This window comes from Somniosus microcephalus, chromosome 8, assembly GCF_052327205.1.
Source record: "Somniosus microcephalus isolate GS21.2 chromosome 8, FLI_Smic_1.0, whole genome shotgun sequence".
NCBI lineage: Eukaryota > Metazoa > Chordata > Chondrichthyes > Squaliformes > Somniosidae > Somniosus > Somniosus microcephalus.
Genome location: NC_140994.1, coordinates 80,613,282 through 80,626,280, shown reverse-complemented (window position 1 = coordinate 80,626,280; position 12,999 = coordinate 80,613,282). Strand labels below are relative to the sequence as shown.

Below are 12,999 nucleotides of genomic sequence, written 5' to 3'. Positions count from 1 at the left end.
CTCCTCTGCTCCCTCCCCTCGCTCCCCCGACTCCCTGCCTCGCTCCCCCACCCCGCTCCTCCACTCACTGGCCCATATTCTGGACTGTGGATGGACAATGCCACAAGATCAATAGTATTAAATAAAAGTTCTGGGAAATTATTTGGGACTTGAACAGAATTCTATCCATTGAATCATCTGCTAATAATATGCCAGATTATTATCCTGTGCTTTTCATTGTCGTCGGCTGTGAATTAATTAATCTTTTGGGATATGCTCTTTGTTTCAAAGCCACGTTTGGCTTACCTGGCATGTGTTTTCCCTGAGGTGACATCATGACCTGCACTGGTATCTGCAGCACAGGACTCTGTTCGAAATTAGATATTGAAGCCCGTGTGTGTCTGTCCTTGAAAATACACATTCACACCCATTATCGGTGTATGTCCAATTCAGACTGAGGGACAACAGGAAAGATTTTAACTTTGAACATCTTAGTGATACATTACAGGTTTAAATTTCTTCTCTTCACATTATTTAGTCGTCATCTTAATAGGCACGCGATCTAAACTGTGATCGAAGCTGTACCTGATAAGTGAAATTGTGTTTAAATCTTAATCCCCCAATTCAATGATTATCAACATTTTCTTTCAAAACCTGAGGAGTAAAAATATTCTAGTTAACACTAAAACGAAGACGACAGATTCCTTTACCTAAAGAAACCACTGTTCCCCCACCCACCACCCCCCACCTCCAAAAAAAAAAAAAAAAAAAAAGTAAGTATCCATGGGGAAAAAGTCAGCTTTGATTTAAAGAAATGATTAAAATTGTAAAATATTTGGGTTTGAGATGATTGTTGAGGAGCTGCCTTGCGATTGATTGAGAAAGCTGAGGCGTTGTCATGGCAACTTTGGTTGCTCGTATATTGGCCATTCCTTTAAAGGGGCCATTGAGCAGGGACTGCTGGCATCGAACGAAGCAAAACTGATGTAACGCCTAATGAAAACACAGTGCCTAATGAGCTCTCAGTGATAAGTGGTGACATGCCAGGTAGGTCCCACTGGCTTAAAGCAAGTACATCTGCCCTTGTCAGCTATCATGTTACATGCCATCTCATAACATAATGTGCTAAAATGTATCAATCAGGAGCTTGGGGAAAGCGAGACTAGCTCGGATGAGGAGGAGATTGTCACCACCAGGGTGATTCGCCGCAGGGTGATTCTAAAGGTATCCAGTTCTCTTAGTCTGGCCTTGCTCGTCATGCGTTGCTTGGAGATAGTTTTGGACTGCGACTGTTGGTTGTGTTCCTGCTTGCATTCTCCAGTTTGCTGTGTTTGGGCTTTTTGATCTCGAGCATGTTTTTCACGAGATCTATCGGTTTGATGAACATCTTTCTAATTGTCTTCGGTTTCGTGCTCATTGATGGACATTGCATTAAATTACAATTTTTTTTTAATGAATATTTTTCAATTGTACCTGTTGATACTCCTGCATTCTTTTTCCACCAGTTTTCACAACTGCACCCTCCCTTTGCTGAATATCTTACCGTGGCATCATGCCAGTATTCTCTCCAGTACCTCAGCCAACCAGCCATTCTTCGCATATGAGTTTTGTGAGTGTTGCCCAGTTATTTGACTACTTTAGGCATCATGGGTGAGACTGGACCCTGTCCTCACCCTGAGTTCAGACATGCTCACTGGCTGGCGAGCGGGAGCCCTCACTGACTGTTCTTTCCGTAACCCAAGGATACTGGAGACAACTGCAACACACCCGCTTATCGCCCTGATTCAGCTCAGCACAGACCATGGGTGGAATCTGACGCACTCCTGCTGTCTGGGGCTCGCTGCCTTAATCAGTCTATCCGATCTCTCCTTTTTGCTTTTTTCTTAAGGAAGATAGTTTCCCTTGTATGACATTGCCCCCAAGACCTGAGCTGAGAGTCTGGGATGGATTCCATCCCTCCTAATGCATCTGTTAATTTGTGAGTGAAATGCAGTACTAATGGTTGGTTACCAAAATGGTAGGTTATGTTTGGTTGACTTCTGATTGTGCTGTGTTGCACTGCTCAATGAGAACACTGCGTACCTGTCAGATGTGCCAATTCCAATCCAAGATGTGATCATGATCTGTTAAATGTACAGTAAGTGCCAAGTATCTGATAGACTAGTGTCACCATTAGAGCAGACCTACTGAGCAAAAACCCTGAGACTTTCCTGGTCCCACCCAGTCTCCTTGCTTGGGGAAATTTAAGACGATGAAAAAGGCTGATGTGAAATTGGATTTTATTTTCCTATCACTGACATATTGACATTGCCCGCCCTTGGTGTGGAGCTTGCCCGGGGCGGGGGAGTGGGCCTCAGAGGCATACACAGAGTGGGAAATAAACGGACGCAAAAATCACGGGCCACGCGCACATGATTTCCCGGTGTGCGCTCTCCTGGCCGGCGCGGCTCCATGCTGGGACCATGCAATCGGAAAATATACCATAGTATGCGAAAGATGGAAAGGAGAAAGGAGGGACTTGGCTCCCCCATTCCACAACAGGTATGTCAGCAAAGTGACTCCAGTCCATCAAACTGTATGTCGAATAGAAAACATGCTCTGACTGCTGCTGCGTTCTTGTTTTGGATGGTGTGTAAACTTTGCGGCATTATTATTTCACTGTGATTTTTCTGTGGTTTGCCTTGAGCACAAGCTGTTAGGACATTAATATAAAAAAGAAAAGGTGTGTAACTCAACAAATCCACCAGACTGAAGCTTGATGCAGAATCTGACTCCTGTAATGCTTCTTTTCTGATTACTTCTGCTCACCTTTTCCTTTTGAAAATGAAACTACTTCAAAAAAAAAAATTGTTCCTACATTTTGGAATATTGACAATCTGTAATAACCGAGTTACGTATGGACTGACTGAATTTATTTTGAATTAACAAATTTTGTGTTGATGCAATACTACTACTCGAATGAATGCATAACATCGTAACCATGCAGTCAAATATTGTTGTTATTGCTGACATAACAATGGGCTTCAGCAGTAATTCACTGGTTGTAAAGTGCCTTGGATGTCCTAAACTCATGATAAGTGTGACTTCTTTCTTTAAGAGCATGAGACTGTTCCATTAATAAGGACCCCGAATTTCTACGGGCCTGCCAGCTTATGACTGCCTTAAGTCATAAGAGGAGCGTGGCCGAAGGGCCGGGGCCCGGCCTCCACCACCAGTCTCCATGGAGCCTTGATTGAGAGTGAACCTCCAGTTGACTGAAACAAATCCCATCAGAAAGGGGAGGTGGGGCATGGCTAAGGGGAAGGGGGTCTTCCCAGGCCCGGCCGGGGGGTAAAGAAATAGGGGACCTCGGACTAAATAGTACTTGCAGCAACAGCCTGTCGCAGTAATGATAGCCATAGCTGAGATGGAAGATTCAGTGAGGCCAATCTTGTAGCTGTGCGACTGAGGGTAGGACGTTTGAATGAGAAAATGATGCAGTACGTCAAGATTCTGAACTTTAGGCTCACGCTAGTGTAGGACCACAATCATTTTTTGTTAAAGTGTAATTTTTTTTCATTAGCAAAAATAGCAATTTTTTTTATGTTTTGGCCAGGGATGAGGCAACCTGAACATAAGAATTAGGAGCAGGATTTGGCCCCTCGAGCCTGCTCCGCCATTCAATAAAATCATGGCTGATCTTCAACCTCATCTCCACTTTCCTGCCCGATCCCCAAATCCCTTGATTCCCCTGGAGTCCAAAAATCTATCTATCTCAGCCTTGAATATACTCAACGACTCTGCATCCACAGCCCTTTGGGGTAGAGAGTTCCAAAGATTCACAACCCTCTGAGTGAAGAAATTCCTCTTCATCTCAGTCTTAAATGGCCAACTCCTTATCCTGAGACTATTCCCCCTAGTTCTAGACACTCCAGCCAGGGGAAATAACCTCTTAGCATCTACCCTGTCAATCCCCTTCAGAATCTTATGTTTCAATGAGATCACCTCTCATTCTTCTAAATTCCAGACAACTCTCATCCCAGGGATCAATCTAGTGAACCTTCATTGCACCGCCTCTGAGGCATGTATTTCCTTTCTCAGATGAGGAGAACAAAACTGTGCACAGTACTCCACGTGTGGTCTCATCAAAGCCCTGTCCAATTGCAATAAGACTTCTTTACCCTTGTACTCCAACCCCCTTGCAACAAAGGCCAACATGCCATTTCCCTTCCTAATTGCTTGCTGTACCTGCATGCTAACTTGCTGTGTTTCCAGCCAGGGAGACCCCCCCCCCAAGGCCTGGAGACTCCCCATCAGGCCTGGGAGACCCAGACCCACCCCCCCCCTTCCATCCCCGGGCCTGGGAGACCCCCTTCCCTCCCCCTGGCCATGCCCCACTCCCCTTCTGATGGGATCTTGTTTTGGGCAGGTGGAGGTTCAATCTCAATCCAGGCTCCATGGAGAATGGCAGTGAAGGCTGCCCCAGAGACTCTGAGGATCCCCAGCAACCAGTCAGCACTGTAAATATGAAGTCCGAATCAAGCAGCCTTTCACGTTGGCAGTGCCTTGCTGACGGGGGTAGGTGCTGAGCAAAGAGGGTAAGGTTGCCAACTCTGGTCGGACAAAATCCTGGAGGTTTCACCAACGCCCGGCCCCACACTCCTGCCATTGGTCGCCCAACACGCCCATATTTGCAGGGCGCCACCTTCCCACGCCAATCGGAAAGTGAGCAGGCTCTTCATTACCCAATTGGATGATTCTTGACTTTCAAACAACATTTTTCCCCCTATGTCTGACATTTTTATAATTAATGAACAAAAGTGTTAAGACTTTTTTTAATAAACACAATTTTTAACACCCTTGTAATTTTTCTCCAGGCAGCAGTGCCCAGGTGATTCATCTTTTAATTCCTGGAGACTCCAGGGTAATCCTGGAGGGTTGGCGACCCGATACCCAAGGGCTGCATTAAAAAAAATTGATTGCCGATTAAGTGCAATGCTGACTTGTTCTCTCAGCAGGCAGGGATGTCGCGGGGGTGCGAAGTTGCAATACTGTGTTATGTCGGTCTCCCCCCAACACGCCTTAATTTTCACAATGCACCCTTTAGGGAGAGGACGCAAAAAAGGTCCCCGGAGAATCGGTCACGGAAGAGCAGTTCGTCGACGAAGATGGAAATGTTGTCACCAGAAAAGTAATGCTGCAGCTTGACGCGCTTTATCTGCTTCTTAAAAGTTCTCCTCATTGAGCTGTGTGCATAGTTCGGGGGCTTTAATCACCGAGCGCAGCTTTTTTTTAACCCTTGCCTTTCTTTTCAATTCCCTTCCCTTAGGTAACCCGGACAGTGGTGAGGCGACATGTGTTGTCTCCTGGCAGGGATCGTGAGGACGATTCTCTAGAAGGGGAAGGACGAGGCAACGTGGAGGGCATTGAGTACTTTGGAAGTGGTGCCATGAGAGAGGAGGTTTGCAGCTATTTAAAAAAAAAAAAAAAAGAATAACGGCAGAATTAATTATTAGGTGTCTGTGGTAAATTGGGGATGAGAGATCTGGTTCGCAGGAGACAGAAGTGGCCCAGTGGTCATACGTCCCAGATAGTTCACCCCTGACCTTCATCTCCCTCACCGAATTAGTAACCGTTCTGTCAGAACTGAATAGTGCTTTTAATTTGGCAATGGTTGAAAGTGTTAGGTTCGGTGTAGGATGCTTGCGGACTGTGGGTTGAAATGCCCTTCTTTGTGCCGATACCTGAGGAGGTGGGATGAAAAATATTCAAGTTTGTCATAGAATCACCCACCACAGAAGATTGTACCTGTGCCGGCTCTTTGAAAGAACTATCCAATTTGCCCCACCTCCCGCTGCTCTTTCCCTATAGCCCTGCAAATATTTCCAAATTTGTCATCCTTCATCTTAAGCAGGTATTTAAAAACAAAACTGCCGACTGTTCCATATATTGGTTGCAAATCAGCACTGCCTTTGGAAATTAAATGGAATGAATATAAATGTTGGTAATATAATAATGAAGAACTTGCATCTCATGAAGAAACGTGTAAACAGGAACTTGGAATTACATAATTATTCCGAGAGCATTGCCTGTCTTGATTTAGGAAATTTAACCAGTTAGTGTTGCTGAATCTTTGAGTTAACCGGTTAATGTTGTTAAACCTCTCAATTTTACATATTTTACACAGCACAGAAACAGGCCATTCGGCCCAACCAGTCCAGGCCGGCGTTTATGCTCCACTCGAGCCTCCTCCCGTCTTTCCTCATCTAAATCTATCAGCATAACCCTCTATTCCCTTCTCCCTCATATGCTTGTCTAGCCTCCCCTTAAATGCATCTATACTATTCGCTTCAACTACTCCCTGTGGGAGCGAGTTCCAAATTCTCACCACTCTCTGGGTAAAGATGTTTCTTCTGAATTCCCTATTGGATTTCTTGGTGACTATCTTATATTGATGGCCTCTAGTTTCTCTCAACCTCAGAATCTCTCCGTTCAGTTTTGGTCCCACGTTAATAAATAGACCCAATACTGTTTGACTCCTGGTTATATTGTACAGATCGGTTTTTATGCTTTTTATCCGATGCTCAAATTTGGAGAGCGAGGAACTCCAGTTAGTGCGGCTTTTAGAATCTCAGAACTGTCCCCAAGGAGAATAAAACCAATGTCCCTGTGCCTTATGTTTTTGCAAAATATTCATTCACCTGAATAATTTGGTGGGAGGGGTTGGATTATTTCGGGAACTGGTCCTGTAAGTGTCTTGCAGCTAATTGTTAATTCTGCTGTGTGGAATTATTTTCGGACTGATTTGGAGCCGACTTTGCTGAGATGTTCTGAGACTAGAAGTGCTTCCTGTAATGACGGCAGTGCTCATCTCGCTCAATCTCTGGAAGTACCTGCTTCTGCCACATCAATCAAGTTCAGAAAAGCATGCGCTGCTTCAGCTTAAATCCTCAACTTCTGATGCCTTTCACACGAGATTGGTCGACCTCTTTTATAATTACTGTTCGGATGACTTCCAGCACTAAAGTGTAACTGATACTCATCCTGATCTTAATGTGGACTTTGTGCTTAAATCAACTGATATTCTTCAAAACGTTGGGAGTTGGCTGATGAATGTTGAGGTGTAGATAATTGAATCATTCTTTGTGCAGGCTGACAAGCCACCGACTCACTTGTTTTTTTTTTAAACACGCCATTGATAGTAATATCCGAATTTAACATTTGCAGGAGTGAAGCTGGACCTGATTACTGTGGATGCCTTGATTCCGATTTCCATGTTGTGCAGTGATTCTCCTAACACTCTTTGGCCTTTGCTGATCCCTCTCTCGCTGAGCTTTCTCCTTGGCACTGATTGTACCAGTGGTTGATGGCTTGACTTTTCTTGCAGAATCTTCTCTTACCACCTGCATGAACCAAACCTGTTCGTGTGGGGTATGAATTGTGGGAAAGATTTTTTTTTTTACAACTATTTAAACTGTATTCGCTCATCGTACTAACACATTTTAATGCTTTAAGGCGGAGATTTCTTCTGAATGGGCAGTGTGACTATCTTAGCTTTTCAGACTATCCCGTTACTGAGTCAAGAAACCAACAGCTATTTCTTTTACCTCAGCAGGTTGAAGGGTATAAAGTTATCAGAGTGAAAAAGGAGACAACTAGACAAGCAGATAAGACGACTCATTAATGGTCAGCAAAGAGCCAAGATAGAGGTACAGGTACAGTAATCCTGGACTAGACACGGTGTGACAGCGCCACCTACAGTTTAGGTTTTGTATAAAGCTGCTTTACATTTGCCAGTGGGGAAGAATGCACAAGGTTTGCTGTTGCAAGCTTCAAGCGTCGATGTGGAACTTAACCTTGCTCATTGTGTAGAGGTGACCATTAAATGGGGCAACCCCACTTTTATCGGTGTGCGAGCTTAAACCCAGATCACAGGGCTGAAAGACAGTGGAGAGTGTTAACCATTTAAAAAATGCAGATAACTTACAAATTAACAAAAGGAAGATTTCTTTTTAAATGCGTTAGGATTTGAATCCAGCTGTTTTGTTAATATTCTAACCACTTCGTTACTTAATCAGAAGTATTGCCTAATAAACTACACTAAGAATTTCGTAATTGGCCGAACTATATGGGAAAGAAGAAAGGTGTGTCATGAAGTGAGAGCACGCAGACTCTTCGCATCGACCGCTCCCAATCTCCTGGAAGCTGGGTCACTTAGACTTGCATAGAAATTACAACAGAAGACAGGTAGTTCGGCCCAACCAGTCCACATTGGTGTCACTCCTCCACACGAGCAGCAGTCCTAATCCCATGTTCCTGTATCTCTATAGTCCCCTTTCCTTCACCCACCTATATAACCTATTGTTAAATGTTGATATGGTCTCTGCTTCAATCACCAACTCTGGTCGTGTGTTCCACGGCCTCTGTTCAAAAAGTTTCTGCTCCTCTCTATCCCAAATCTCTTGTATTTAATCTTATATCAATGCCATTTTGTTCTCGATCCCTCAATCACTGGAAACGGCCTGTTTCTCTCTATGCTGTCATATCGCTTGATACTGTTAAACAACTCTTATCAAATCGTCCCGTAGTCTTCTCCGAAAACAGCCCCAGCTTCTCCAAATCTTTCTTTGCATTTGTAATTCCTCATACCAGGCATCATCCTGATGAATCTGTGCCACAACATCCTTCTTACAGTGGGGAGCGCAAAACTGCACATAGTGCTCCAACTGTGGTCTTACTAAGGTGTTGGCTGCATCTCAACTTTTATACAGTATTGTATATCTCTTGGCCTAAGACCCAGTGATCCATTAGCTTTTTTTATGGCCTGATTCATTTGAGGTACTGCTTTTAATGTCTTGTGTACCTGAACCCACCCACCACCCCCCCCCCCCGCCCCAAATCCCTCTGCTCTTCCCCATCATCCAGTTTCCCCAATTCAAAACTATATTGGCCCAGAAATTCGGCTCTCCCCAGGTGAGTACGCACGGGGTACTCGCCCGTAGGCCGAATGGAATTGCTAGTTTCCTGCATGCACTGCGCATGCGCAGGAAACCGGCACTTCCGATCCTCTGAACGAAGAGGTTCAGAGGTCGAACGCGCACGCAGGGGAGGCTGCGTGTGCGCTTTGAACTTAGGTTTTTTTTTACAGGTTTTCCCGGGAGGGTAAGCCTGCAGGATTTACACATTTAAAAAGCAGGTGTAAGGCCTGCTTTTTGCAAGGTAAGTGGTCAATTAATTAAAATTAAAACATTTTTTCCACAGGTTTATTATTTTTAAATACTTTAAAGCAAGGTAAATTTATTTTTAGCCCCGTTATAATATAAAAAAAATTTCAAAAATTTAAATTATTGTTTAAAATAGTCATTTAATGTAATTTATAGTTTATTTAAAAAGTGTAATTAAAAATAAAAAATAAATTTATTTGAAGGTTTACTGCTATTTTGGGCCCGTAGTATTTATGAGTTTTGACAGGTCTACCTGTCAATCTTATGAATGGGCTTTTCCCTCCTCCGATTGGCTGCCCATGGCTCATGTGATCCCAGGGGACGCATCGCACTGACTACGCGCCTGGGACACGCAAGCACAGCGCGCCGGCAGCTGGGCCAGGCCCCGGAGCGGAATTCCACGGGGCCCTACAGCTCAACTGCCGGCGCGCAAGGTAAGTGCAGGTCGGGGGCTTACACCCGCGGGAAGCCCCCGACCTGAATTTCCGGGCCAATGTTACTTTTTTTTTAACCAAAATGTACCACCTCACATTTAGTGACACTGAAATCCATTTGCAGCTTTTTTGCCCATTAACCGACCTTATCAATAGCCCCTCGCAACTTCCTTTAGACCTCAGAATTATTTAGAATGCCCCCTTATTTAAGTACCATCTGCAAACATGGACACCACTCCCTCTAGCCCTAGATTCACATCAAGGGAATTAACTCCCTAAATGTGTCGGTGTAAAGATAACTGATTATTGACTGGGTGCCCGCGTGAGGAATGAGAATATGTGACAATGACATTATTATATAAAAACATAAAATACGGCTCTTTTAAAGCAAATGGGTTGGAAATCCAGTGCGATGCAGTTTGTATGATGGCTTTAGGAGGACTGCATTTAATCTGTTGGAAGCTTCTGATTTTAGATGTCAGCCATAGCTCAGCGATGACACCTTCGCCTGAGTCAGAAGGTCGTAGGTTCAAGTCCCACTCCAGAGACATGAGCGCACAATCCAGGCTGACATCCCAGTGCCAGTACTGGGGGAGTGCTGTACTGTTGAAGGTGCCGCCTTTCAGATGAGACGATAAACCGAAGGCCCCTCTGTCCTCTCAAGTGGATGTCAAAAGATCCCACGGCACCAATGTTCCCTCTAATTTTTTTTGCTGCCATTCATGCATGATTTTTATGCAGAAAAGCCGGCTGCGCGGATTCCCTGGAGCACTGCGCGGTCGCAAGGCTTACAGGGAATGCTGAACAGCACTATTTCGAAGAAGAGCAGGGGAGTCCTCCCCGGTGTCCTGGTCAAAATTGATCCTTAAACCAACATCACTAAAACAAATGATCTGGTCATTAGCACATTACAGTGTCAGCTCTGGCTCAGTGGGTAGCACCCTCGCCTCTGAGTCAGAAGGTTGTGGGTTCAAGTCCCAACTCCAGGGACGTGAGCAGATAAATCTAGGCTGACACTCCAGTGCAGTACTGAGGGAATGTTGCACTGTCAGAGGTGCCGTCTTTCGGATGAGACGTTAAACCGAGGCCCTGTCTGCTCTCTCAGGTGGACATAAAAGATCCTATGGCACTATTTCGAAGAAGAGCAGGGGAGTTGTCCTGGCCAATATTTATCCCTCAACCAACATAATAAAAACAGATTATCTGGTCATTATCACATTGCTGTTTGTGAGAGCTTGCTGTGCGCAAATTGGCTGCAGCATTTCCCACATTACAACAGTGACTCCACTCCAAAAGTACTTCATTGGCTGTAAAGCACTTTGAGACGCCCGGTGGTCATGAAAGGCGCTATATAAATGCAAGTCTTTCTTACTGTTTGCAGGACCTTGCTGTGTGCAAATTGGCTGCCGCGTTTCCTACATTACAACAGTGACCACACTTCAAAAGCACTTCATTGGCTGTGAAGCGCTTTGGGTGTCCCGAGGTTGTGAAAAGCGCGATCAAAATGCAAGTCTGTCTTTCTTTCTTTCTTTTACAGGAACGCGTTTTACTATTGCCAGTGTCCAGGAGGAAATGGCTGGAGCAGAGGAGGAGGAGCCGACTGCAGATGAAGTGTGTGCCTGCTGCTTTCACACATTAAAGCATGGTTTAGATACAAGAGGATATTTTAATTTAGCATGAGCAACTTTAAAACCGCATGGGGAAAATCACTTTCATTCGTTGATCTGAAGAGAGTGCGATTGGCGCACGCCAGGTGCCACGAAGCGCCAAATGGTACGGGCGACTTTTCAAACTAAGCCGTGTCATCCGACGGAGTTTTTTATTTAGCGTCTTTGATACCTTTCCTGTGACCGAGGATGTTGACAGCAGATCATTAACGTGTCGAGGTTCCGGCAAGGAGTGTACGAATCACTGATTACACACAGCATCTAGCCTTATCATTTCTTGAACCCATGGTTTCAGGGTATAAAAAAAAATCTACTTGCTTATTTAAAAAAAAGATAAAAACACACAACAAAAAAAATCATAAATGGTTTTGCTGTACATAAAGAACACTTGTAAAAAAAAAAAAAAAGTAATAATAATTCTGATCAGGTGGCGTTTTTGGAAGCAACACAAACGCACTAACAGAGCACTTCAACTGTTTTAGTGTCCGATTCACGCTTTAGAAGTTGATTCCACCTACTAAAAGCGTTTTGAGTGTGACTCCACAATTTCTTGTACAATTAATAGAAAAGGTATAATCTTTGTATATGCAAAAACGCTGGCTTCATTTTAACAGATAGCTTTCTTTCAGACGACACTGCAGTGTTTAAAATGATTTTCAAAAACATTGGAAAGAAAAATGTATAACTGGGGGGGAAAATAATATTCTCAAAACAAAGTTTCTTCAGAGTACCAATATTCTGATGCATGTGTCCCTCATTTTAATTTTTTTTTCTAAGTTTGCAGACAGTGAGATTTAATACCAGATTTATCACACATTTCCCTTTTATTTTTTCCTGTTGCTATTTTTTTTTATAACTAAACAATCTTAAAAGATGCCATACATTATGCAAAGGGGAAGTGTTTCAAGTTCTTGCTTCTAGAGGGGTTTATGCTTGCAATTCAATAGTTGAACTAATTCTCTTGCAGGCACAGTATCGAAAAACCAAGTTGAAACAATGAGGATGTACATGCTTGTAGACTGGCAACACGCTGTAAAATTATTACTGTATCATGTGTATTGGCAATAAGATGTAGAAGTCTTTCCATAAGCCGATCATCTGTAATCTTTTTTAGCAGTGTAATAATAGGTTGTTAAGGCCTGCTGTGGTTAAAAGGGTGTTCTACATTTGAGTTTGGTGAATGATTCTCCTTTGTTGATTATATTCATATGAAAACATTAAGCAGTCACTGAAGATAGCTCTTATAACATATGTATGAAAACAACAAAAACTCCACTGAATGATCCAATTGATTATTCAAGCAAAAATAAATTGTGTTAAATCACTAGTATTCTGTGCATTTTCTTAGAAAGCCTGACTCTCGTGGTGAATTGTAGCGTATAAGCTGCACCCCTCCGTTGCCCAGTCAGCCCATCAAGACGGGCCTCAGTTGACGTTCACTGTAGCCTAAGTATGAGCAACCTGCTCCTTAATTACCCGTTAGCAAATGAACAATATAAAAAAAAAGGCCCCGTCTTGTACCAGGGTTTCTCAGATGACCCAGCCAAGATGAGGGAATCTGCCCTCTGGCGATTTGATGGTGGGGTCCGGCTTGGCTCCGGGTTCCTCATGTAGCTGGTGTGCTTGAGAAGCGAAAGCTAAAAATCTAACAGCGATTTGATGGATACATAGAAGCACCGGGTACAGCCCTCATCACCTCTGCTGTTTTATTGCTTC

General features: G+C 43.8%; 1 protein-coding gene across 28 annotated transcripts in view; it reads left to right on the top strand.

The window, feature by feature from the left end:
• Nucleotides 1-12,613, top strand: part of ank3b (ankyrin 3b) — an 878,328-nt gene extending 865,715 nt beyond the window's left edge. For 17 of the 28 annotated variants that reach the window (XM_085994938.1, XM_085994933.1, XM_085994947.1 and 14 more), the window contains 5 exons: nt 1,123-1,203; nt 5,066-5,149; nt 5,288-5,419; nt 7,571-7,673; nt 11,154-12,613. In XM_085994938.1, coding sequence (XP_085851064.1) covers nt 1,123-1,203; nt 5,066-5,149; nt 5,288-5,419; nt 7,571-7,642 — 369 coding nt within the window. In that variant the 3' untranslated portion in view covers nt 7,643-7,673; nt 11,154-12,613. The remainder of the gene's footprint in view (nt 1-1,122; nt 1,204-5,065; nt 5,150-5,287; nt 5,420-7,570; nt 7,674-11,153) is intronic. The other 11 variants (XM_085994929.1, XM_085994946.1, XM_085994920.1 and 8 more) reach the window with 7 other exon arrangements.
• The last annotated feature ends 386 nt before the right edge of the window (nt 12,614-12,999 follow it).